The sequence below is a fragment of the Phyllobates terribilis genome, unplaced genomic scaffold (assembly GCF_046119375.1).
Source record: "Phyllobates terribilis strain yellow unplaced genomic scaffold, ASM4611937v1 Scaffold_4__5_contigs__length_816908805, whole genome shotgun sequence".
Taxonomy (NCBI): Eukaryota; Metazoa; Chordata; class Amphibia; order Anura; family Dendrobatidae; genus Phyllobates; species Phyllobates terribilis.
This window is the reverse complement of record NW_027362764.1, coordinates 706,352,932-706,379,484: the sequence shown is the minus strand read 5'-3', so window position 1 is coordinate 706,379,484 and position 26,553 is coordinate 706,352,932. Positions and strand designations below refer to the sequence as shown.

Below are 26,553 nucleotides of genomic sequence, written 5' to 3'. Positions count from 1 at the left end.
GCCGTCCTGTTGCCCATTTTGTCTCTCAGAAAGTTACAAGACTTAAGAATTGCAATTTGTAATAACCTGACAGATGAGGCGACTCTGGGAGTTTTACTTCCTGGTGATTGTAATTTTTTTTTTTTTTTTTAATTCTGGCAGGCAATCCTATTTCTATTTGCAGGGTAGATAAGACCTCTGTCTGCCCTCTGCTCCTTCACCCCTGCATTACACAGCTTAAATAAATACACCAGAAGCGTACAGTCAGCGGTCCGACAATCTGCTGGATATAGAAACCAGCTCCCACTCTTGTGAAATGTGTAACCGCATCCAGCACTGCTCTTTGCCTTTTATCAGGTCACTTTTCTTTATGTGCATGCTGCAATAATTGAGATCAATTTATAGCCATAAGGTTACATACACATGTCCAGTAATGATCCGACAGAACGGATCCAGCAGCAATCTGTTGGCAAAAGAGTTCTGCAGGCACAACTTTTTAGTCATATTTTTTAATTAACTGATTTCAGCTGGATCTGTGTTGTTGTTTTTTTTTTTTGTTTTTTTTTTTAAACATTAAAGTCTATGGAAGATGGATTCGTTAATTAGCCGTCTGTTTTTCTTTCATTTGTAATGGATCCGTTTTTCTTTTTGCTTACTGGATCCATTAGAGATCAGTCATCTAAAAAGGGAATAAAAAGTTGTCTGCGCAACTTTTGCCAACTGATCACTACTGGACATGTGAGCGCAGCCCCACTATCGGTATTTGGTCAGTATTTTTTTCTCAGGAGTGGGTGATAAATGCAGAATTGGTGACTTGTTTCTATTATACCTTTTCTCTGATTGCTCATCACCTGGTTTTGGCTCCCACTTCTGAGAAAAAATACTGACGGAGTACTGATAGTGGGGTCATGGCCTAATAATGATGATTGGTTACCCGATCACCTCTTATGTGGCTAAAATAATAGTCAGTAGTACATTTCCCATGTGAACAGGGATGAAGCAAACTGTGGGAACCGAACAATCATGTTAACAATCCCAATACTGTTTTCCATCCACTGTGCAATAGGGCATTTAAGTAAATCCTAATCAACTTATGATGGCACTTCTGCATTGTCAATGTATCTTCTCAGTGGATTTTGGTAGTACCCTATAGAAGCAACTGTGTGCACGGCCACTCACAGCCCACCTACCCCTCTTACAGCGGAGATTTATTGGTAGTAACACATATGACATCTTTGTCTGTCTCCTTTTACTGCCATGTGCAGCAGCTGTATGCGCAGTGGAGACGTCTCGTACTAATGCCTCAGATGGCAGCCTGCTGTCCCTGTACGGTCTAGCAGATGCCGTGTAAACTCTCGTTATTACAGGCAATGAGCCCCGGAATCCTGGCTGGTAATCCTGAAATCGCAATGCTCTCCCGACGGCTATAAACACCAATGCCCACTATACAGGAAATATATCAGACACTAAGGAGATTTGCAAATGCATCACTTTCTGGAAAAAAAATTTTTTGTCAAATGGCAAATTAAAAAGTGTTGCTTTTTTGGTCCAATTGTCACTTATTACCAATTAAAGGGTCATTGTCCTACATTACTTTAAAGGGAACCTTTCACATTGTTCCAGTAGTCTGATCTATGGACAGCTCGATATAGAGAAGCTGAGCAGAATTATATATAGGTTTGTTGTATAAAATTAAAGGGGTTTTCCAACGAACGAAAGTTCATTTTAATCAATTGGATGTGATTAAATAAAATGTCCCTGTGCTGAGATAATCTTATAAACGTGTCCCTGCTGTGTACTGTGTAATGGCTGTGTCTGACCGTACAGGGACATGGTCTGATCATACCACATCTCCTGGGCAGGGGAGGACGCAAAACAATATACAGACATTCATTCAGTTGTGGAACTTATCATTCCAAGATCTATTGATTAAAATGAACTTTTATTTGTGTGCAAACCCCTTTAAGAACAACTTGTATTTTATTCATTGAAATCCTTGATGTTGTATGTATAGGGGTCAAGTGGGTGGTCCTACTCTCACTGACAGCTATCTCTGCATGCACAGTCACCCAGGAAGAATGGTCTTCACCAGTAGGACCACCCACTGGACTCGCATGCTTACAAACACCAGGAATTTCATTGGATAAAATTCAATTTATGCTGAAGCTTTTCCCACAAGAAATGTATATCAAACCTGTTCCGCTCCTCCTTCTCTATAACATGCTGCCTTCAGATCAGGTCTCAGTTTTCAACATGACAGGTTCCTTTTATGCTTCAAAACAGCATCACTTCTAGTTACACTTGCACAGTTTTTGGAAAGAGCTCAACTGGGAGGTTATTTTAAACGTCTTGGAGAACTAACCACATACCCTCTGTGGATGTCGCTTGTGCAGATTATTCTGTTTCTTCATGTAATCCCAGACAGACTTGATGATGCTGAGGTCAGTACTCTGGGGGCCATGTCATCAGTTCCAGGACTCCTTGTTTTCCTTTACACTGAAGATAATTCTTAGTGACAATGGCTGTATGTTTGGTGTCATTCTCCTGTTGCAGAATACATTTTGGAGCCAATCAGATGCTCTCTCATGGTATTGCATAGTGGATAAGTATCTGCCTGTGTTTCTCAGCATTGAGGACAGTTAGTCCTCACCAAATCCCCAATTTCCTGAAATGCTGCCCCAAACTTGCAAGGACCCTCCACCATGCTTCACTGTTACCTACTGACACTTATTATTGTGCCGCTCTCAATTCCTTCGGAGAACAAACTGCCTTCTGTTACAGCCAAAATTTCCTATTTTGTCATCAGTCCAGAGCGACTGCTGCCATTTTTCTGCACCCCTGTTCCTATGTTTTATCTATAGCTTAGTCACTTGGGCTTGTTTCCTTGTTGAAGGTATGGCTTTTCTGCTCCATGAAGACCACTTCTGGCCAGATATCCTCTGATCCGTGGGTGGGTGTAGCTGTGTGCCACTTGTTGCTGACAGTTCTGAGATGTTGCCACTGCTGGACTTCTGATTTTTAAGGGAAGTAAGCATGATGTCACTCATCTGCTGCACTAAGTTTCCTTGGCCGACCACTGTCTGCGGTCCTCAACGTTGCCCATTTTTAATGTCCTCAATGATGACAAATACAGTCAATACTTGTGTTGATGTAGGATTGTACTGCATAATGAATAAGATCTGTAGTTAGTAACAGCCTCCCTGCCGAGCTCCTTCAGAAACCGCTTATAAGTGTACCCAGAGGAATTGATGACAAAAAGCAGACACCGAATATTCTCTTGTTCATTCACTTTGCATATTGATTGATATAAATAAATTATTAGCACTTCGATTTTGAAAGCGTTCTTACTCTGTTGCAGTACTTTTTTCCACAACTGCCTAAAACTTGTGCAGGACATTTACAGATTAGCTAATGCTGTGACTTTCTTTTCCAGCCCAACGGTCGGCCTGTGGAGCTCTCTGAAGAAGTCCTGGTCCCCGCTGTTAAAAAAGAAAGTCCAAAGCTGCCACCTGACGCAGATAAAAAGAACGAGAAGGTGATTTTCTGCAGCCTCTTTGCCGGCTGCCTTATTTCTCACTTAATTATGTTGGAACTGAGTTACTGACTCGGCACACCTCTATTAAAGGGAAAACCATAATTGGTGCATTTTTCCAGGACAATAACATAATGGAGGACAGACAACTACTGGGTTAGAGGAGGTGGAATAATCCTTTGCAGAGGTGTTCAGACAATTTAAAAGGCTTGTCCCATACTTGAAACGTGTCCTCTCCCCAGGATGTGTCTATTTGGGGGTTTTACCATTTGCATGCCCCCCAATCATGAGAACAGAATCCTGGGTCCCCCATATGAAAGGCAACTTCCTCTCAGTCCTATAGATGAAATGTGACAATCACTTAGCTGTGATCAGTCTTATAGACAAATGATGCCGCATGTACAACGGCTGTTCCATTCAAATCACACAGTACCCCCCATTGTGATCAGTGGGACCCCCAGTGATCATAGAATGGTAGAGTTGGAAGGGACCTCCTGGGTCATCTGGTCCAACCCCCTGCTCAAAGCAGGATTCACTAGATCATCTCAGACAGATGTCTGTCCAGCCTCTGTTTGAAGACGTCCATTGAAGGGGAACTCACCACCTCTTGTGGCAGCCTGTTCCACTTATTAATCACCCTCACTGTCAAAAAGTTTTTTCTAATATCTAATCTGTGTCTCCTCCCATTTAGTTTCATCCCATTGCTTCTAGTCTTTCCTTGTGCAAATGAGAATAAAGATGATCCGTCTACAATGTGACAGCCCTTGACATATTTGTAGACAGCTATTAAGTCTCCTCTCAGTCTTCTTTTTTATAAGCTAAACATTCCCAAATCCTGCAACCGTTCCTCATAGGACATGGTTTGCAGACCAGTCACCATTCTGGTCGTTCTTCTCTGAACTTGCTCCAGTTTGTCTATGTCTTTTTTAAAATGTGGTGCCCAAAACTGTACACAGTATTCCAGATGAGGTCTGACCAAAGAGGAGTAAAGACAGATCATGACTTCACGTGATCTAGACTGTATGCTTCTGTTAATACATCCCAGAATTGTATTTGCCTTTTTTGCTGCTGCATCACACTGTTGACTCATGTTCAGTCTATGATCTATTATTATTATACCTAAGTCTTTTTCACATGTACTGTTGTTTAGCTCTATTCCTCCCATTCTGTATATGCTTTTTTTATTTTTATTGCCCAGATGTAGTACTTTGCATTTTCCCTGTTAAAAACCATTCTGTTGGTTGCTGCCCACTGCTCCAGTTTATTTAGGTCTTTTTGAATCCTCTCTCTCTCTTCTCTAGTATTAGCTATCCCTCCTAGCTTTGTGTCATCAGCAAATTTAATCAGTTTACCCTCAATTCCTTCATCTAAATCATTGATAAAGATGTTGAACAATACAGGTCCCAGGACGGAGCCCTGTGGTACCCCAGTTGAGACATTCATCCAGCTGGATGTGAAGCCATTTACAACCACCCTTTGAGTCCGATCACTAAGCCAGTTATGAATCCACCTAACAGTTGCCTGGTCCATTGCATACTTGGTCATTTTTTCAATAAGGATGGTGTGAGATACTTTGTCAAATGCTTTGCTGAAGTCAAGATATACTATATCTACAGCATTTCCCTGATCCACCCAGTCAGTGATTCTGTCATAGAAGGAAATTAAGTTAGTCTGACATGACTTGTTAGTTACAAACCCATGCTGACTCTGGTTAATCACTTCATTCTTATCCATGTACTTACATACATGTTGTTTAATAATTTGTTCAAAGATCTTTCCTGGTATAGAAGTCAGACTCACCGGCCTATAGTTCCCTGGGTCCACCTTCTTCCCCTTTTTGAAGATAGGAACAACATTTGCTCTTCTCCAGTCTTCTGGGACTTCTCCTGTTCTCCAAGAATTTTCAAAGATTATGGAGAGTGGTTCTAAAATTTCTTCTACGATCTCCTTCAGTACTCTGGGGTGTAATTCATCTGGACCTGGAGACTTGAACTCATTTATGTTAGCTAAATATTTCCTCACAATCTTTCTGTTTACAGATAACTTGGATTCCTCTATTCCTTTAAAAGGACAGTGAAGATCAGTTGATGTTACATTTTCTTTCTGAGAGAAAACAGATGCAAAATAGGAATTAAAAAGTTCGGCCTTCTCAACATCCTCTCTTACCATTTCTCCATTTTCATCCTGTAAAAATCCTATAGCATCTTTGACTTTTCTTTTACTTTTGACATACCCCCAAAATCCTTTTTTATTGCTTTTGACATCTCTTGCAAGCCTTAATTCATTGTCAGCTTTAGCTAACCTGATACGTGCCCTGCAGGATCTGCAGACTGCATTATAATCTTCTTTAGATATGCCTCCCTCTTTCCATTTAATAAACATTTCTTTCTTTCTTTTTAGCATGTGTTTAAGTTCTGTGTTCATCCATCCTGGTTTCCTTAAATGCTTCCCATTCTTCCTACTTTTCGGGATTGTTAACGATTGTGCTTTGAGAATCTCATTTTTAAAAATTTCCCATCCTTCCTGGACATTTTTGTCCTTAATGACATCCAGCCATTGGATCCCTCCTATTCTCTTTCTGAGTCTCTTAAAATCTGCCTTTCTAAAATCTAACCTTGAAGTTTGAGTCTTCACATGTCTTCCTCTAGTTATCCAAAATTCTATAATAGCATGATCGCTGCCTCCTAGGGTCCCAGCCACCTTTACCTCCTCAACCATTTCCTCCCTGTTTATAAGGATTAGATCCAAAGTAGCAGATCTCCTTGTTTTCTCCCCTACCTTTTGGAAGATAAAGTTGTCAGCAAGAGAGGATAAGAATTTGCTTGACCTGTTAGTTTTACTTGAGAGAGATTCCCAACAAATGTCTGGATAGTTGAAATCTCCCATGACCACTACGTCATATTTTTTGGAGAACTTGGTCATTTGATACATAAAGAGTTCATCCATATCTTCAGCTTGCCCAGGTGGCCTGTAGTAAATGCCTACAATGGTGTCCTTTCCGTTGTTCTCTCCTTGTATTCTTACCCAAACAGTTTCCACAGAACTCCCAGTCTCTGAAGCTTCAATCTCTGTGCAGATATACGCTTTTCTAACATACAATGCAACACCTCCTCCTCGTTTATCAAGTCTGTTTCTTGCAAATAAGTTGTATCCTTTTAGCCTTTTATTCCAATCATGTGTATCGTCCCACCAAGTTTCAGTGATTCCAATGACATCATATTCCTTTTCCTGCATTAGTAGTTCCAATTCTCCTTGTTTGTTGCCCATGCTTTGTGCATTTGTATAAAAACATTTTAGTTTGTGATTGGTTTCTCTTCCTCCCATATTTTTATTATTTAGATTTTTTTGTCTTTGTTCTTCTTTTCCACTTCCAGTAGCAGAGATCTCAATAGTATTTGTCAGCTGTATGGCTTTTTCTGGCCTTTTGCTTCCCTTCCCACATTGTTCTAGTTTAAAGCTCTTCTGATGAGTGTAGCAAGGCGACTTCCAAATACATGTTTTCCAGTCTTCGTAAGGTGCACCCCATCTCTAGCAAGTAGTCCATCGTATAGGTAATTCATTCCGTGATCCAGAAATCCAAATCCTTGTTGACGGCATCATCGACGTAGCCAGTTGTTCACCTGTAGAATCTTATTCCACCTCATTGTTCCATGGCCATCCACTGGGAGGATGGATGAGAAGACCACCTGCGCTCCCAATTCTTTCACTTTCTTGCCTAAGTCTTCAAAGTCACTGCAGATGGTTTCCAGGTCCTTTCTTGCGGTGTCATTTGTCCCCACATGTATTAGCAGGAATGGGTAGTGATCTGTAGGTCTGAAGAGTCTTGATATCCTGTCAGACACATCTTTAATTTTTGCTCCTGGAAGACAGCACATTTCTCTTGAGGTTATGTCTGGTCTGCAGATAGCGGCCTCTGTTCCTCTTAACAGGGAATCCCCCATGACCACCACTCTCCGTTTTTTCTTCACAACATTCTTCTTTCTCCATCCAGGAGGATTCTGAGGGCTTACAAGGTTATTCATTGCTGGCAAAGTCTTATTTTGCTGTATTTCTTCATGGTTCTCCTGCGTGAGAGCCTGGTACTGGTTCCTGAGCAGTATGGGTGCTGACTGCCTCTCGATCCTCCTGCTTCTGTGGGTCACATGCTTCCATTCCTCTGTTTCGTCAGGTGCAGTTCGAATTTCTTCTCTTTCTGAATCATGAAGAGATAATTCTGCTCTGTCTAAGAACTCTTCACCTTCCTTAATGATTTTCAAGGTAGTTAACCTCTCTTCTAGATTTCGCAACTTTTCCTCCAACAGGGACACAAGCTTGCATTTCTGGCATGTGAAGTTTGGCTTTTCCACTGGCAAGTCTGTGAACATGTAGCAGGATATGCAGCTCAAAAAATGGCTCCTGGACTCTTCCATGTTCTTATTGTTAATGTTCTGAAAACAGTGAAAAAAGCTTAAAAAAAAAGCTACAAAATGCGCGCGCCAGTAGGCGCGCAGTTTACTGATGTCCTCTTTTCAGCTCCAACAGCCAAAATCCAGTGTTCTTTGAACTCGCGGAGACTCTTCACTTACCCCAAAATGCAGTGGGAATATGCAAATTATCTCCTCAGGACTCCTCCCCTGGTGATTAGCCACTTGTTCCCCATCATATGGCTAGCTAATAAGTTGTAATTGTGGAACAACCTGCTTTTATACAGGATCCTCATTGGGACTACCAAGCTGTTAGATGAAGTCAGGCAGGGATGGTGCAAGTCTCCTTGAACATCACCAATGTCATTTCCAGGGTTTATTTTACTAACAATTCGAGTATGTTACCCAACTATTCCCCGCAGCCATTGCAAAGGTTATTTAAGCCTGATTGCTGCTCATGTAGAAACTCATGCAGTAAACTTCATCCTACATAAAACATTGTAGTTCATTGTCCCTTCAATGTAATATTTATATGTGAACTGAGTTTCAAGTTTTCCATTTTTTTTAGCTAAAGAAGAACAAAAAGAAACCAAAGGCGGATACGAAACAAACACAACCATCAGCCAACCAAGATAAGAAGGAAGCTGAAGAAGGTGAGCTGCAAGCGCTTATTGTAGAGATTAATGTGTAATTCTTATACCTAAAGGGTTTTTCCACTCAGTTAATATAAAAGTCTTTCTTACAAAAATAATAATAAAAAAAATTCTTGCTATCCAAATCCAGCCACTCACTCCAGCACTACCACTGTGACTGCCTCTGCTGGACCAGAAGTTGTCACAGTCTTCAATGCCCTGACTGCTGAGGCTGCAGACTGGCTGCAGACTTGTAACAGGCAGGCTTAATATGTGCCAGATTTATCATGGAGGATTGTGGTCTTGGACTAGATGGTATAAAGATGCACCAAATTAAAGTTTACACCACCTATTCTTTGGCTTAATTCTGATATAAATTTCTCGCACATTTTTGGCAGGTGATGTGGCATGTTGGGCCACGTCTCCTTTCAGCAAAGCCATGTCCATTCTCAGAATAGGTGCAGAAAGTGTCTAAAATACTTAATATGGTGCAGGTCATTCAAGTCGGAATTCTGGAGCATTTACCTTGATAAATATCCCTGTTTAAAAGGTTTGCCACTTTTATCATCTCTTGGTCCAATAGGATGAGTTACACTGACAGTCCGAGTACACTGTATACAGAGCTGCACAGAAACGGGATCAAGTCGCTTAAAGGGAAACTGTCACGTGAAAAAATGGTGTTAATGTGAAAGTTAATAGCGTTCTGCACCTGCACTTAGACCCCCATTTCCGGGCGGAAATTAACCTTATTCCTCCCGGCAGCATTTGGGTTTCAGTCACTGATGAAGTCTGGTTAGGCGAAACATGTCAGAGAAGGGTATGAGTTATTCTTAATCAGCTTTAGTGGTCTTATGCTTACTACATGTCATACTTATCCTCACAGTGCTACACTAGCTAATGGACTCAGCCATTTAGTTAGGTAAGAGAGAAATACTAGCCGATAGGGTAGTGATTAGGGATAAGCGAGTATACTCGCTACTATTCGGTACTCACCGAATAGTACGGTACTCTGGCTACTCTTTACTCCCCGAGTTTCCTTGTGATTACTCGCTAGGAGTAACGAGTCCAATGTAAGTCAATGGGAAATGCGAGTAAGTCAAGTAAGTGTCTGCTGGAGCCTATAAAGCGGTCTGGGGGCTGAGGAGAAGGCTGAAATGGGTGCATGATTGTTTAAAAGCCGGCGGTAAAAAGCCGCCGGCTTTTAAACAATCACTCAGCCCCATGCTCACCTCCCATCCCGATCCTAAGTTAGGACCGAGCGGGGAGTGCAGCACCAGTGAGTGGGGAGCAAAGGACCCGGGCGGGGAAGCCGGCAGTGAAAAGATTTCACTGCCGGCTTTCCCATTCGGTGCTGCGCTCCCCGGTGCTGTGCTGCCTTAGGATCGGGATGGGAGGCGGCGGGGGGAGCGGAGGATCGGGATAGGAGGCGAGTATGGGGCTGAGTGATTGTTTAAAAGCCGGCTGCTTTTTACCGCTGACTTTTAAACAATCATGCACCCATTTCAGCCTTTTCCTCAGCCCCCAGACCGCTTTATAGGCTCCAGCAGACACTTACTCGGCTTACTCGCTTTTCCCATTGACTTACATTGGACTCGCTACTCTTAACGAGTACCCGAGTATTGGGACCTACTCGTTACGAGTATAGCGAGTCCGATTATTTCACTACTCGCTCATCCCTAGTAGTGATACCTATATTATAGGAATCTATTCAAACTTAATACAAAGCAGTACCACTTTAGTGTTTTTTTAATTAACAGTTTAAACCATGTGTATTAATCAAATTCAATAAAAGTCAAGTTTTTGATCCGAATGTGGAGGAAAAATGGGGGGGGGGGGGATACAGGTTGACAGAATATTATAGAGAGATTAAATAAGGAAATGCAACTTCCGAGGGTTTACATTGGTTAAGAGAGCGATAGGATAGAAGTGAACACTGGGAATGTAAATAGTATATCCTGCATGTCTGGGTAGTTGGGAAATTGTTTTTCTTTTTTTTTTAATCACTCTGTTTATGATCCTTTAAATTTGAAAATAGAAGAAAAGAAACTAAATCTGAGAGTTTGAAAACTAAGTGTACATAATCTTGTTGTATAACCACAGATGTTACAAATCGTTAAAGTATTGTTAAAAAAAATAATAAAAATTTAATCGCAATCCCTTAAATTAGATTTTACCCCCAAGGTTCCCTTTAATGGCACTAAAAATGTGCAAAAATTTGAGAAAAAAAATGTTAAACTTTCATCTTAAAAAAAAAAAAAAAATAAATAATAGTTAAATGTCTAAAATTTAATTTGGGATCTTCTATTCACTGAGCAGCCAATAGTAATACCAAGCATGGCAGAAAGCCATGTCTGTCAGCCCACCGAGGATCATTACATAGGGAAGCTGTGCGGAGAGTGAGCACGTGTGACCACCAGCCCAGACATGGATCCTCACTTACCTATACACGTTGAACACCAGGTAGTGCCATACTACGTAAGAAAATGTCATGGTGGCAACTAAAGAATTACCAGGAATAACTAGGCTGCGATCACTACAAAGATGTATAGGAAATGATTTAACTCAGCATTTTGCCTCTATAAATAAGTGATAAAGGGACATAATGCAGCGACAGTTACTTTTTCTTTTTAGTTGAACATTTCAGTGATTTATGGATACTTATTTTATAGGAAACTGGGAAACTAAAATCAGCAACAAGGAAAAAAGGCAACAGCGCAAACGTGACAAAGGAGCCGACGCTGACACCGTACCTGATACCGAGTCTTTCACTGTCGTGTCAACCCAGTCTACAAACATCCGAAAAGCTAAAGGTGATATCCGCTTTATAGCCTTATATCACAGGTTATTCAGCACGCTTTATGTTAAGAGCGGGATTCTTAGAATAAACCTTATGTTGTGGCCTATAGATTCAAGCTGGAGAAGCACTCCACTGCATAGGACCCCTCTATGAACGAGATGGGACAGGTGCCCTGTACAGATCACTCGGCCCCACTTTTATGGGTCTGAGCTGTCCTTGTATTACAGGGATGGCAAATTATAGCCGCCATGTTACGCAACTACAGTTTTTGGCAATTTCTCTCTGCCACAAAATCTGCTGTTTGCTGGGCCCGAGACCTGGAAGATCAGTTGATCACTCCGGAGAGTGAATTCAGAAAGTTAGTAGGTAAAGGAGCTTCTGTCACAGCTCGGCGCCAGTCTTGTACTTCAGAATTCACTTATTTGCAGTTTAGTATTTGAAGAGGTTTTCAGGAAATGTAATTAGTAATGAATATGATGTACAGACGGAGCCATGTACTGGGAACAGAAATGCTGTTTAGGGGTGAAGGATCACAATGTTTGTACATACCAGAACGGCAGGTGGCACAGAGGATTCAGCATAATCTCGTACCTCTGTTCGCTTATCCTCTGCTTTTTACTTTTTTGTGCATTCCCCAGGCCCAAGCGAAGCCTCTGCTCTAAATGGAAGTACTTGGAATGAGAAGCCTACAAAAGTGATTAACGACTACGTAGTAGAACAAAAATGGGTACCCGCCAGCAGTACAGCAGGCAAGAAAAAATCCGAGCCTTGTACCTGGAATCAGGATGCCGTAGATGCTAATGGGAAGGAATGGAGCGCACCGTGGAGCGAACGTTCAATCTTCCCCGGAATAGGTAGGAACGTCTATCTACATAAACCTATATATTTTTCTTTCACAATGTTTTTATTGATTTTCATGATTAGAACAAGAATCGATAATAAAGTGTTAGACTGAACAATCGGTGGGACAGTTTATTCCATGTGAGATGTTATACGTGATCCACACAGTGTTGCAGTTGCGCGTCCCTGTCCTGCTGAGGCAGAGCACAGTACTGTAGTGTGCATGCTCTGGCTTCACCTACGGGTCATCGGCGCTCTTTGGCTGTTCCCGGTGCATGCGTGCTACAGCGATATTTCTGTCGGTTCAGGGTTCTAGGTGTAACACTTGGGTTAAAGTTTCTGAAGGTTCCAATAGGTATTTCTGATGAGGGAAAGTGAATCCCTCCCTTTTTGAAAACCAGAAAACGCCAAGTTTCTAATGATATCTGGGTCATAGGTAGTAAGTGTTTAATTCAAAATTCCCCCATTACAAAGGAATAGGTGTCGTTAAAGGTATATATCCCCCCTAATACTTTTCCATTGACACCCAATGTTCAGTTACATCTTCCATCCCCAAATAGTTGTTCCAGCACACGCTCTATAGAAATGTACCATGGAGGGACCCTTACTCATTCCCTGGATGTGTAATGGTATAAAATCTCTGCTGGGACTCTGGCTTTATCTTCCCCAAACATACCAATGTATTTTCATTGTAATCTTTGTGAGTGCTTGTCTCGCACTCACTTAAGTGCAAGTCTATGGAAACTGAACTTCAGTTTTTCTTTGTCAGCCACGTGGTCCAATGTGGATGCAAGACTGAATTCATCAGAGAAGAGACCCCCTTTTTCCACCATAGCATTAAACAATGCTGTCTCCGGTATGGTTTACTCTTCCAAATATATATATTCAAAAATAATTGCAATAATATGTTACAAAAATATATATTATGTTGTAATTGTATCAATCATTAGTGCAAAATAATAGCAACTATTGTATATATTTTAATGTCACTATTGTTTTGCACTGTTTAATACAATTACAGCATAAAAAAATATATCTAATTATGTGAGCACTAAAGGTAAAGTTTGACCTGGTGTTGGTGAGTTGTGATTTGTGCCCCATGATAACTCACAATTTCTCTTGTTCTTGTATAAAGCTGGAGTCAGTGATTCTGCTCCTCAAGCGAGTGTGGCGGAGAAGAAATGGGAAGTGACCCCCGCAGAGCCCAGCGCTGATGACGAATGGTCCGGCCTGAGTAAGGGTGGACTTTATTTTCTCCCTTTTTGTTCCCTTGATTTCCATGTAAAGTGTACAGTTCTTTAGGTGTCTGTATAATTGGAGGTGAAAGAATATTGCTGGCTAGATGACAGGAACAATGTTTACATAGGAGGCTATGACGTAAATTAATATTAATTTCTAAAAAACAATGTTTTGTTTTTTTTTTGTTTTTTACTTTTGTGTATGTAAGGAAACATGTCAAATTGAACTATTGCTTACATCAAATTTTAAGAAGTTTTCACAACAGCTACTGATTCTTGCAATAGGCTTCCTGCTCTGTAGAGATCACTTTTCAGCAGCGATCTCATTATCACAGTCAGGATTACAATGACGGGGAACCTCTACATATGGGTATCTCAGAATCAGACTAACTGTGATCGTCACAGCTCACCTCCTCCTCTCCTTTCACAGCGACCGCTGACAGGTCACACTGCACCCCTGTAAGGCTGTGTTCACACTTGTATTTTGCAGCATATTTTTATGAATAAAGAGAAAATTTCAGCTCACCGCTGAGATGTAATCCCAGTCTGGCATGGAGCACGGAGTCCTAGCTTTCTGGATATATTCTGGATATTTTCTCTGAACACACATGCTCCATCAGGGCTTAATTATTATTATTATTACTATTATTATTTTTTTTTTTTCTTAATTCATACGCTCCATTAGGGCTTAATCTCAAATGAGAAATTGTTATACTATCAAAAGCATAATATTGAGTCCAAAAGGAAAGAGAGAAAGGAGAAAAATGATAATTTTTTGTTCAAATTTTTTTTTTTTTTTTTTTTTTATTTTTATATTATTATTCATTTTTCTCTTAACACACATTCTCCATCAGGGCTTAATCTCAGATGAGAAATTATTATACTATCAAAAACGTAATACTGAGTCCAAAAGGAAAAAGACAAAGAAAAAGGATAAAACAAAAAAATATATATTTTTTTAGAGTTTTCTGCAGTTAATGTTTATTAAATGTATTCATGCACATATTTATTGTCTGCAGGTTGTGTGGGTTTTTTTTTCTTTTGGGATATTTTCTGCTCTTACTTGTACAGGTTTTCTCTAGGACTTTCTCATATGTATACACACATAGTTATTCATATGTATTGCATTACATATTTCTCATTCAGTTTTTCCAGGGTACATTTTTGTTTTGTTTCCACCTTTTTCTTTTCATATATTCAGTCTAGTCTTCTCTGTGATTGGTATTTTCTTGATTGTTTTCATGTGTCTTTTGTGTCCATGATTATTTGTTAGTATACTTAAGTCCAGTTCAGAATATTCTTTTTCATAGCCAGTGTTCAAGAGTTTTTTTACTCGAAACGCGTATGGCATTTTTTATACACACCACCCCATAATATATGCTTTGTCGTCTGAGATGTCCATTTTTTGTCTTTTCTACCAATTTTTAAAAGGATTTGCCAATAAAGATTGTTGAATTTTAATCAATTGCCCGGTGTGTTGAGCTGGATCCATCTTCAGTTCCTCAGCAGATTTTTATGCACATTTTCAGCTGCTTCTACCAGTACCAGCAAAGTCTATGAGCAACCAGACTTCTCTGTTCACACACGTTGCTTTTTGTTTGCTGTGTATTTTCTGCCTTGCTTGCGTATTTGGAAAATAGAGCATGTCACTTCTTTCAGCGTTTCTGCAGCAGAAAACACACCTGCTTTTTTTTCACCCATAGGAAGTAATGGGTGGTCAAAAATACGCAGCAAATATGCAAGTTTTTTACGCAGCTGTTTTCCTGCCAGAGATAAGTTAGCAGCAGATTTACAGCAGAAAAAAACACGTGTGTGAACATAGCCTGAGACTGTCCTGTAGCAGTCGGTGAATATCTCCAGGTCGCCATGACGATGTCTGCTGTAAAGCAATTCTCTAAATGCTGTTAAGAGAATAACCGCTTTCATTATATGAGTGGTCTTAACCATGTATACCTTAGCTATTACAATGCCCTGCAACATAACGAATCAGAAAAACATTAGCACTAAAGGGCAATATAATAGAAATGCGTTCTTGGCTCCCACTTTTAACCAGAATAAAAAATGGCTTTAACGTCTGTTTACTGGAGCTGGGTATATAATTCACTTCCCATTACTATGTGCAGATGGTCTTAATTCATCCGACCCCAGCTCTGACTGGAATGCCCCTGCTGAGGAGTGGGGGAACTATGGAGAAGAGGAACCAGCGCCAAGTCCACCGACTGAGGAGCCCGAGCAAGAAGTCCCTAAGGTAACCAGCTATCTACATGAAGGTGACAGGAGCTATACATGCTGATCGTTGGGGGATTTTCTGCCAAGTGATGTACTCCTTACTTTTGATGCCATTGTCAGGGCCTAATACACATGAACAATCAGATTACTCTATAGAGGAAGAGGATCTCTCTGGATCTGTATAGATCTGGGGCATTTGGGCCAGAATTCTGGCATAATTTGCACCAATAAAACTTTTTCTTCTTTCTTTTTTTTTTCTTCTTTAGAGTTGTATCATATTTGTGTTTCAGACTCTTTTATGACTTGTCCAACCAGGAGGGGTGTGAACTTGCTGAAAAGGGGCATAGCTTATCAGAGGACAATACATTGCACCAAAATTGTGCTACATGTTTCTGGCACAAAGTAAGCCAGCTAATAGGTGGTGTAAACTTAGACTGGATAGTCTTAAGATTAGACAGGTTTATCAAACACTATGATGGATCTTAATGCAAGTGTCAAGCCAGTTGGCACTGTCTGAGGGTGCATGAACACCACATCTTTTTCAGGCTGATTCAAAGCAGAATTCACCTGAAAAAGCAACGCAAAAAATGAACATAACCACTTCAAGGTTTCCTTGTATTATAGGAAGTAACTTATTCAGTCTTTGGGCGTCTTCTTCTGGAAGCTGCCTACGTTTTCTGAAGCTTTTTTCTCCTTGAAAAACTTAGCGGTTCTGCTGATGTGTTAAACATGTTGTGTGCACATATCAAGAAAAGTTTAATTGTTAGGATGTGTCCGGACCGAGACAGCCAACTGGCTTAAAACACTGGCCCACGGGCCACACAATGCGGCCACCCTCCTCCGGCCAGCATCCCTATATCACCGCTATCTGTATACTCAGGACAGTGAGCACAGTGGTAGAGGAGGGGGGAGACTCCTGTGTCAAGGGGGCTCTTACTGTATATGAGGGGGTGAGACTCCTGTGTCAAGGGGGCTCTTACTGTATATGAGGGGGTGAGACTCCTGTGTCAAGGGGGCTCTTACTGTATATGAGGGGGTGAGATCCTGTGTAAAGGGCGCTCTTACTGTATATGAGGGGGTGAGACTCCTGTGTCAAGGGGGCTCTTACTGTATATGAGGGGGTGAGACTCCTGTGTCAAGGGGGCTCTTACTGTATATGAGGGGGTGAGACTCCTGTGTCAAGGGGGCTCTTACTGTATATGAGGGGGCGAGACTCCTGTGTCAAGGGGGCTCTTACTGTATATGAGGGGGCGAGACTCCTGTGTCAAGGGGGCTCTTACTGTATATGAGGGGGCGAGACACCTGTGTCAAGGGGGCTCTTACTGTATATGAGGGGGTGAGACACCGGTGTCAAGGGGGCTCTTACTGTATATGAGGGGGTGAGACACCTGTGTCAAGGGGGCTCTTACTGTATATGAGGGGGCGAGACACCTGTGTCAAGGGGGCTCTTACTGTATATGAGGGGGCAAGACACCTGTGTCAAGGGGGCTCTTACTGTATATGAGGGGGCGAGACTCCTGTGTCAAGGGGGCTCTTACTGTATATGAGGGGGCGAGACACCTGTGTCAAGGGGGCTCTTACTGTATATGAGGGGGCGAGACACCTGTGTCAAGGGAGCTCTTACTGTATATGAGGGGGCGAGACTCCTGTGTCAAGGGGGCTCTTACTGTATATGAGGGGGTGAGACACCTATGTCAAGGGAGCTCTTACTGTATATGAGGGGGCGAGACACCTGTGTCAAGGGAGCTCTTACTGTATATGAGGGGGCGAGACACCTGTGTCAAGGGGGCTCTTACTGTATATGAGGGGGCGAGACACCTGTGTCAAGGGGGCTCTTACTGTATATGAGGGGGCGAGACACCTGTGTCAAGGGGGCTCTTACTGTATATGAGGGGGCGAGACACCTGTGTCAAGGGAGCTCTTACTGTATATGAGGGGGCGAGACACCTGTGTCAAGGGAGCTCTTACTGTATATGAGGGGGCGAGACACCTGTGTCAAGGGGGCTCTTACTGTATATGAGGGGGCGAGACACCTGTGTCAAGGGGGCTCTTACTGTATATGAGGGGGCGAGACACCTGTGTCAAGGGGGCTCTTAATGTATATGAGGGGGCGAGACACCTGTGTCAAGGGGGCTCTTACTGTATATGAGGGGGTGAGACACCTGTGTCAAGGGAGCTCTTACTGTATATGAGGGGGTGAGACACCTGTGTCAAGGGGGCTCTTACTGTATATGAGGGGGTGAGACACCTGTGTCAAGGGGGCTCTTACTGTATATGAGGGGGCGAGACACCTGTGTCAAGGGGGCTCTTACTGTATATGAGGGGGTGAGACACCTGTGTCAAGGGGGCTCTTACTGTATATGAGGGGGTGAGACACCTGTGTCAAGGGGGCTCTTACTGTATATGAGGGGGCGAGACACCTGTGTCAAGGGGGCTCTTACTGTATATGAGGGGGCGAGACACCTGTGTCAAGGGAGCTCTTACTGTATATGAGGGGGCGAGACACCTGTGTCAAGGGAGCTTACTGTATACGAGGGGGCGAGACTCCTGTGTCAAGGGGGCTCTTACTGTATATGAGGGGGCGAGACTCCTGTGTCAAGGGGGCTCTTACTGTATATGAGGGGGTGAGACTCCTGTGTCAAGGGGGCTCTTACTGTATATGAGGGGGTGAGACTCCTGTGTCAAGGGGGCTCTTACTGTATATGAGGGGGCGAGACTCCTGTGTCAAGGGGGCTCTTACTGTATATGAGGGGGTGAGACACCTATGTCAAGGGAGCTCTTACTGTATATGAGGGGGCGAGACACCTGTGTCAAGGGAGCTCTTACTGTATATGAGGGGGCGAGACACCTGTGTCAAGGGGGCTCTTACTGTATATGAGGGGGCGAGACACCTGTGTCAAGGGGGCTCTTACTGTATATGAGGAGGCGAGACACCTGTGTCAAGGGGGCTCTTACTGTATATGAGGGGGCGAGACACCTGTGTCAAGGGAGCTCTTACTGTATATGAGGGGGCGAGACACCTGTGTCAAGGGGGCTCTTACTGTATATGAGGGGGCGAGACACCTGTGTCAAGGGGGCTCTTACTGTATATGAGGGGGCGAGACACCTGTGTCAAGGGGGCTCTTACTGTATATGAGGGGGTGAGACACCTGTGTCAAGGGGGCTCTTACTGTATATGAGGGGGCGAGACACCTGTGTCAAGGGGGCTCTTACTGTATATGAGGGGGCGAGACACCTGTGTCAAGGGGGCTCTTACTGTATATGAGGGGGCGAGACACCTGTGTCAAGGGGGCTCTTACTGTATATGAGGGGGCGAGACACCTGTGTCAAGGGGGCTCTTAATGTATATGAGGGGGCGAGACACCTGTGTCAAGGGGGCTCTTACTGTATATGAGGGGGCGAGACACCTGTGTCAAGGGGGCTCTTACTGTATATGAGGGGGTGAGACACCTGTGTCAAGGGGGCTCTTACTGTATATGAGGGGGCGAGACACCTGTGTCAAGGGGGCTCTTACTGTATATGAGGGGGTGAGACACCTGTGTCAAGGGGGCTCTTACTGTATATGAGGGGGCGAGACACCTGTGTCAAGGGGGCTCTTACTGTATATGAGGGGGCGAGACACCTGTGTCAAGGGGGCTCTTACTGTATATGAGGGGGCGAGACACCTGTGTCAAGGGAGCTCTTACTGTATATGAGGGGGCGAGACACCTGTCAAGGGAGCTTACTGTATACGAGGGGGCGAGACTCCTGTGTCAAGGGGGCTCTTACTGTATATGAGGGGGCGAGACTCCTGTGTCAAGGGGGCTCTTACTGTATATGAGGGAGTGAGACTCCTGTGTCAAGGGGGCTCTTACTGTATATGAGGGAGTGAGACACCTGTGTCAAGGGAGCTCTTACTGTATATGAGGGGGTGAGACACCGGTGTCAAGGGGGCTCTTACTGTATATGAGGGGGCGAGACACCTGTGTCAAGGGGGCTCTTACTGTATATGAGGGGGCGAGACACCTGTGTCAAGGGGGCTCTTACTGTATATGAGGGGGCGAGACACCTGTGTCAAGGGGGCTCTTAATGTATATGAGGGGGCGAGACACCTGTGTCAAGGGGGCTCTTACTGTATATGAGGGGGTGAGACACCTGTGTCAAGGGAGCTCTTACTGTATATGAGGGGGTGAGACACCTGTGTCAAGGGGGCTCTTACTGTATATGAGGGGGTGAGACACCTGTGTCAAGGGGGCTCTTACTGTATATGAGGGGGCGAGACACCTGTGTCAAGGGGGCTCTTACTGTATATGAGGGGGCGAGACACCTGTGTCAAGGGGGCTCTTACTGTATATGAGGGGGCGAGACACCTGTGTCAAGGGGGCTCTTACTGTATATGAGGGGGTGAGACACCTGTGTCAAGGGGGCTCTTACTGTATATGAGGGGGCGAGACACCTGTGTCAAGGGGGCTCTTACTGTATATGAGGGGGCGAGACACCTGTGTCAAGGGAGCTCTTACTGTATATGAGGGGGCGAGACACCTGTGTCAAGGGAGCTTACTGTATACGAGGGGGCGAGACTCCTGTGTCAAGGGGGCTCTTACTGTATACGAGGGGGCGAGACTCCTGTGTCAAGGGGGCTCTTACTGTATATGAGGGGGTGAGACTCCTGTGTCAAGGGGGCTCTTACTGTATATGAGGGGGTGAGACTCCTGTGTCAAGGGGGCTCTTACTGTATATGAGGGGGCGAGACTCCTGTGTCAAGGGGGCTCTTACTGTATATGAGGGGGTGAGACACCTATGTCAAGGGAGCTCTTACTGTATATGAGGGGGCGAGACACCTGTGTCAAGGGAGCTCTTACTGTATATGAGGGGGCGAGACACCTGTGTCAAGGGGGCTCTTACTGTATATGAGGGGGCGAGACACCTGTGTCAAGGGGGCTCTTACTGTATATGAGGGGGCGAGACACCTGTGTCAAGGGGGCTCTTACTGTATATGAGGGGGCGAGACACCTGTGTCAAGGGAGCTCTTACTGTATATGAGGGGGCGAGACACCTGTGTCAAGGGGGCTCTTACTGTATATGAGGGGGCGAGACACCTGTGTCAAGGGGGCTCTTACTGTATATGAGGGGGCGAGACACCTGTGTCAAGGGGGCTCTTACTGTATATGAGGGGGCGAGACACCTGTGTCAAGGGGGCTCTTACTGTATATGAGGGGGTGAGACACCTGTGTCAAGGGAGCTCTTACTGTATATGAGGGGGTGAGACACCTGTGTCAAGGCGGCTCTTACTGTATATGAGGGGGTGAGACACCTGTGTCAAGGGGGCTCTTACTGTATATGAGGGGGCGAGACACCTGTGTCAAGGGGGCTCTTACTGTATATGAGGGGGCGAGACACCTGTGTCAAGGGGGCTCTTACTGTATATGAGGGGGCGAGACACCTGTGTCAAGGGGGCTCTTACTGTATATGAGGGGGCGAGACACCTGTGTCAAGGGGGCTCTTACTGTATATGAGGGGGCGAGACACCTGTGTCAAGGGAGCTCTTACTGTATATGAGGGGGCGAGACACCTGTGTCAAGGGAGCTTACTGTATACGAGGGGGCGAGACTCCTGTGTCAAGGGGGCTCTTACTGTATATGAGGGGGCGAGACTCCTGTGTCAAGGGGGCTCTTACTGTATATGAGGGAGTGAGACTCCTGTGTCAAGGGGGCTCTTACTGTATATGAGGGAGTGAGACACCTGTGTCAAGGGAGCTCTTACTGTATATGAGGGGGTGAGACACCGGTGTCAAGGGGGCTCTTACTGTATATGAGGGGGCGAGACACCTGTGTCAAGGGGGCTCTTACTGTATATGAGGGGGCGAGACACCTGTGTCAAGGGGGCTCTTACTGTATATGAGGGGGCGAGACACCTGTGTCAAGGGGGCTCCTACTGTATATGAGGGGGCGAGACACCTGTGTCAAGGGGGCTCTTACTGTATATGAGGGGGCGAGACACCTGTGTCAAGGGGGCTCTTACTGTATATGAGGGGGCGAGACACCTGTGTCAAGGGGGCTCTTACTGTATATGAGAGGGCGAGACACCTGTGTCAAGGGGCTCTTACTGTATATGAGGGGGCGAGACTCCTGTGTCAAGGGGGCTCTTACTGTATATGAGGGGGCGAGACACCTGTGTCAAGGGAGCTCTTACTGTATATGAGGGGGCGAGACTCCTGTGTCAAGGGGGCTCTTACTGTATATGAGGGGGCGAGACACCTGTGTTAAGGGAGCTCTTACTGTATATGAGGGGGCGAGACACCTGTGTCAAGGGAGCTCTTACTGTATATGAGGGGGCGAGACACCTGTGTCAAGGGGGCTCTTACTGTATATGAGGGGGCGAGACACCTGTGTCAAGGGGGCTCTTACTGTTTATGAGGGGGCGAGACACCTGTGTCAAGGGGGCTCTTAATGTATATGAGGGGGCGAGACACCTGTGTCAAGGGAGCTCTTACTGTATATGAGGGGGCGAGACACCTGTGTCAAGGGAGCTCTTACTGTATATGAGGGGGCGAGACACCTGTGTCAAGGGGGCTCTTACTGTATATGAGGGGGCGAGACACCTGTGTCAAGGGGGCTCTTACTGTATACGAGGGGGCGAGACACCTGTGTCAAGGGGGCTCTTACTGTATACGAGGGGGCGAGACACCTGTGTCAAGGGGGCTCTTACTGTATACGAGGGGGCGAGACACCTGTGTCAAGGGGGCTCTTACTGTATACGAGGGGGCGAGACACCTGTGTCAAGGGAGCTCTTACTGTATACGAGGGGGCGAGACACCTGTGTCAAGGGAGCTTACTGTATACGAGGGGGCGAGACTCCTGTGTCAAGGGGGCTCTTACTGTATACGAGGGGGCGAGACACCTGTGTCAAGGGGGCTCTTACTGTATACGAGGGGGCGAGACACCTGTGTCAAGGGGGCTCTTACTGTATATGAGGGGGCGAGACACCTGTGTCAAGGGGGCTCTTACTGTATACGAGGGGGCGAGACACCTGTGTCAAGGGGGCTCTTACTGTATACGAGGGGGCGAGACACCTGTGTCAAGGGGGCTCTTACTGTATATGAGGGGGCGAGACACCTGTGTCAAGGGGGCTCTTACTGTACAGTCATGGCCAAAAGTATTGAGAATGAGACAAATAGTAGTTTTTCCAAAGTTTACTGCTTCATTTTTTGTAATGGCAATTTGCATATACTCCTGAATGTCAAAGAGTGATCAGCTTAACAGCAATTATTGCAAAGTCAATATTTGTCCAGAAAATGAACTTTAACCCCCAAAACACATTTCAACCTCATTGCAGTCCTGCTTTAAAAGGAGCAGCTAACATTGTTTTAGTGATTGATCCATTCACACAGGTGTGGGTGTTAATGAGGACAGGGCTGGCGATCAATCAGTCATGATTAAGTAAGAATGACATCACTGGACACTTTAAAAGGAGGCTGGTTCTTGGTATCATTGTTTCTCTTCAGTTAACCATGGTTATCTCTAAAGAAACACGTGCAGCCATCATTGCACTGCACAAAAATGGCCTAACAGGGAAGAGTATCGCAGCTACAAAGATTGCACCTCAGTCAACAATCTATCGCATCATCAAGAACTTCAAGGAGAGAGCTTCCATTGTTGTCAAAAAGGCTCCAGGGCGCCCAAGAAAGACCAGCAAGTGCCAAGACCGTATCTTAAAACTGTTTCAGCTGCGGGATCGGACTACCAGCAGTGCCGAGCTTGCTCAGGAATGGCAGCAGGCTGGTGTGAGTGCTTCTGCACGCACTGTGAGGCGGAGACACTTTGAGCAAGGGCTGGTTTCAAGGAGGGCAGCAAAGAAGCCACTTCTCTCCAGAAAAAACATCAGGGATCGACTGATATTCTGCAAAAGGTACAGGGAGTGGACTGCTGAGGACTGGGGCAAAGTCATTTTCTCTGATGAATCCCCTTTTCGATTGTTTGGGACATCTGGAAAACAGCTTATTCGGAGAAGAAGAGGTGAGCGCTACCACCAGTCTTGTCTCATGCCAACTGTAAAGCATCCTGAAACCATTCATGTGTGGGGTTGCTTCTCAGCCAAGGGAATCGGCTCACTCACAGTCTTGCCTAAAAACACAGCCATGAATAAAGAATGGTACCAGAATGTCCTCCAAGAGCAACTTCTCCCAACCATCCAAGAGCAGTTTGGCGCCCAACAATGCCTTTTCCAGCATGATGGAGCACCTTGCCATAAAGCAAAGGTGATAACTAAATGGCTCATGGAACAAAACATAGAGATTTTGGGTCCATGGCCTGGAAACTCCCCAGATCTTAATCCCATTGAGAACTTGAGGTCAATCATCAAGAGATGGGTGGACAAACAAAAACCAACAAATTCTGGCAAAATGCAAGCATTGATTATGCAAGAATGGACTGCTATCAGTCAGGATTTGGTCCAAAAGTTGATTGAGAGCATGCCAGGGAGAATTACAGAGGTCTTGAAGAAGAAGGGGCAACACTGCAAATATTGACTTGCTGCATTAGCTCATTCTAACTGTCAATATAACCTATTGATACTCATAATATGATTGCAATTATATTTCTGTATGTGATGTAAACATCAGACAAACACTAATAAAAACCAGAGGCCAGCAGATCATGTGAAAATCGAATTTTGGTGTCATTCTCAAAACTTTTGGCCATGACTGTATATGAGGGGGCGAGACACCTGTGTCAAGGGAGCTTACTGTATACGAGGGGGCGAGACTCCTGTGTCAAGGGGGCTCTTACTGTATACGAGGGGGCGAGACACCTGTGTCAAGGGAGCTCTTACTGTATACGAGGGGGCGAGACACCTGTGTCAAGGGGGCTCTTACTGTATATGAGGGGGCGAGACACCTGTGTCAAGGGGGCTCTTACTGTATATGAGGGGGCGAGACACCTGTGTCAAGGGGGCTCTTACTGTATATGAGGGGGCGAGACACCTGTGTCAAGGGGGCTCTTACTGTATATGAGGGGGCGAGACACCTGTGTCAAGGGGGCTCTTACTGTATATGAGGGGGCGAGACACCTGTGTCAAGGGAGCTCTTACTGTATATGAGGGGGCGAGACACCTGTGTCAAGGGAGCTCTTACTGTATATGAGGGGGCGAGACACCTGTGTCAAGGGGGCTCTTACTGTATATGAGGGGGCGAGACACCTGTGTCAAGGGGGCTCTTACTGTATATGAGGGGGCGAGACACCTGTGTCAAGGGGGCTCTTACTGTATATGAGGGGGCGAGACACCTGTGTCAAGGGGGCTCTTACTGTATATGAGGGGGCGAGACACCTGTGTCAAGGGGGCTCTTACTGTATATGAGGGGGCGAGACACCTGTGTCAAGGGGGCTCTTACTGTATATGAGGGGGCGAGACACCTGTGTCAAGGGGGCTCTTACTGTATATGAGGGGGCGAGACACCTGTGTCAAGGGAGCTCTTACTGTATACGAGGGGGCGAGACACCTGTGTCAAGGGAGCTTACTGTATACGAGGGGGCGAGACACCTGTGTCAAGGGGGCTCTTAATGTATACGAGGGGGCGAGACACCTGTGTCAAGGGGGCTCTTACTGTATATGAGGGGGCGAGACACCTGTGTCAAGGGAGCTCTTACTGTATATGAGGGGGCGAGACACCTGTGTCAAGGGGGCTCTTACTGTATATGAGGGGGCGAGACACCTGTGTCAAGGGGGCTCTTACTGTATATGAGGGGGCGAGACACCTGTGTCAAGGGGGCTCTTACTGTATATGAGGGGGCGAGACACCTGTGTCAAGGGAGCTCTTACTGTATATGAGGGGGCGAGACACCTGTGTCAAGGGAGCTTACTGTATACGAGGGGGCGAGACTCCTGTGTCAAGGGGGCTCTTACTGTATATGAGGGGGCGAGACTCCTGTGTCAAGGGGGCTCTTACTGTATATGAGGGAGTGAGACTCCTGTGTCAAGGGGGCTCTTACTGTATATGAGGGAGTGAGACACCTGTGTCAAGGGAGCTCTTACTGTATATGAGGGGGTGAGACACCGGTGTCAAGGGGGCTCTTACTGTATATGAGGGGGCGAGACACCTGTGTCAAGGGGGCTCTTACTGTATATGAGGGGGCGAGACACCTGTGTCAAGGGGGCTCTTACTGTATATGAGGGGGCGAGACACCTGTGTCAAGGGGGCTCCTACTGTATATGAGGGGGCGAGACACCTGTGTCAAGGGGGCTCTTACTGTATATGAGGGGGCGAGACACCTGTGTCAAGGGGGCTCTTACTGTATATGAGAGGGCGAGACACCTGTCAAGGGAGCTCTTACTGTATATGAGGGGGTGAGACACCTGTGTCAAGGGGCTCTTACTGTATATGAGGGGGCGAGACTCCTGTGTCAAGGGGGCTCTTACTGTATATGAGGGGGCGAGACACCTGTGTCAAGGGAGCTCTTACTGTATATGAGGGGGCGAGACTCCTGTGTCAAGGGGGCTCTTACTGTATATGAGGGGGCGAGACACCTGTGTCAAGGGAGCTCTTACTGTATATGAGGGGGCGAGACACCTGTGTCAAGGGAGCTCTTACTGTATATGAGGGGGCGAGACACCTGTGTCAAGGGGGCTCTTACTGTATATGAGGGGGCGAGACACCTGTGTCAAGGGGGCTCTTACTGTTTATGAGGGGGCGAGACACCTGTGTCAAGGGGGCTCTTAATGTATATGAGGGGGCGAGACACCTGTGTCAAGGGGGCTCTTAATGTATATGAGGGGGCGAGACACCTGTGTCAAGGGAGCTCTTACTGTATATGAGGGGGCGAGACACCTGTGTCAAGGGAGCTCTTACTGTATATGAGGGGGCGAGACACCTGTGTCAAGGGGGCTCTTACTGTATATGAGGGGGCGAGACACCTGTGTCAAGGGGGCT

The 26,553-nt window shown here is 45.4% G+C and overlaps 1 protein-coding gene across 4 annotated transcripts in view; it reads left to right on the top strand.

The window, feature by feature from the left end:
* Positions 1-26,553, top strand: part of MTDH (metadherin) — a 41,665-nt gene that overhangs the window by 4,305 nt on the left and 10,807 nt on the right. For all 4 annotated transcript variants that reach the window (XM_073679634.1, XM_073679633.1, XM_073679635.1 and 1 more), the window contains exons 2-8: positions 3,413-3,514; positions 8,483-8,567; positions 11,216-11,356; positions 11,982-12,197; positions 12,953-13,039; positions 13,319-13,417; positions 15,545-15,669. In XM_073679634.1, the coding sequence (XP_073535735.1) occupies positions 3,413-3,514; positions 8,483-8,567; positions 11,216-11,356; positions 11,982-12,197; positions 12,953-13,039; positions 13,319-13,417; positions 15,545-15,669 (855 nt within the window). The remainder of the gene's footprint in view (positions 1-3,412; positions 3,515-8,482; positions 8,568-11,215; positions 11,357-11,981; positions 12,198-12,952; positions 13,040-13,318; positions 13,418-15,544; positions 15,670-26,553) is intronic.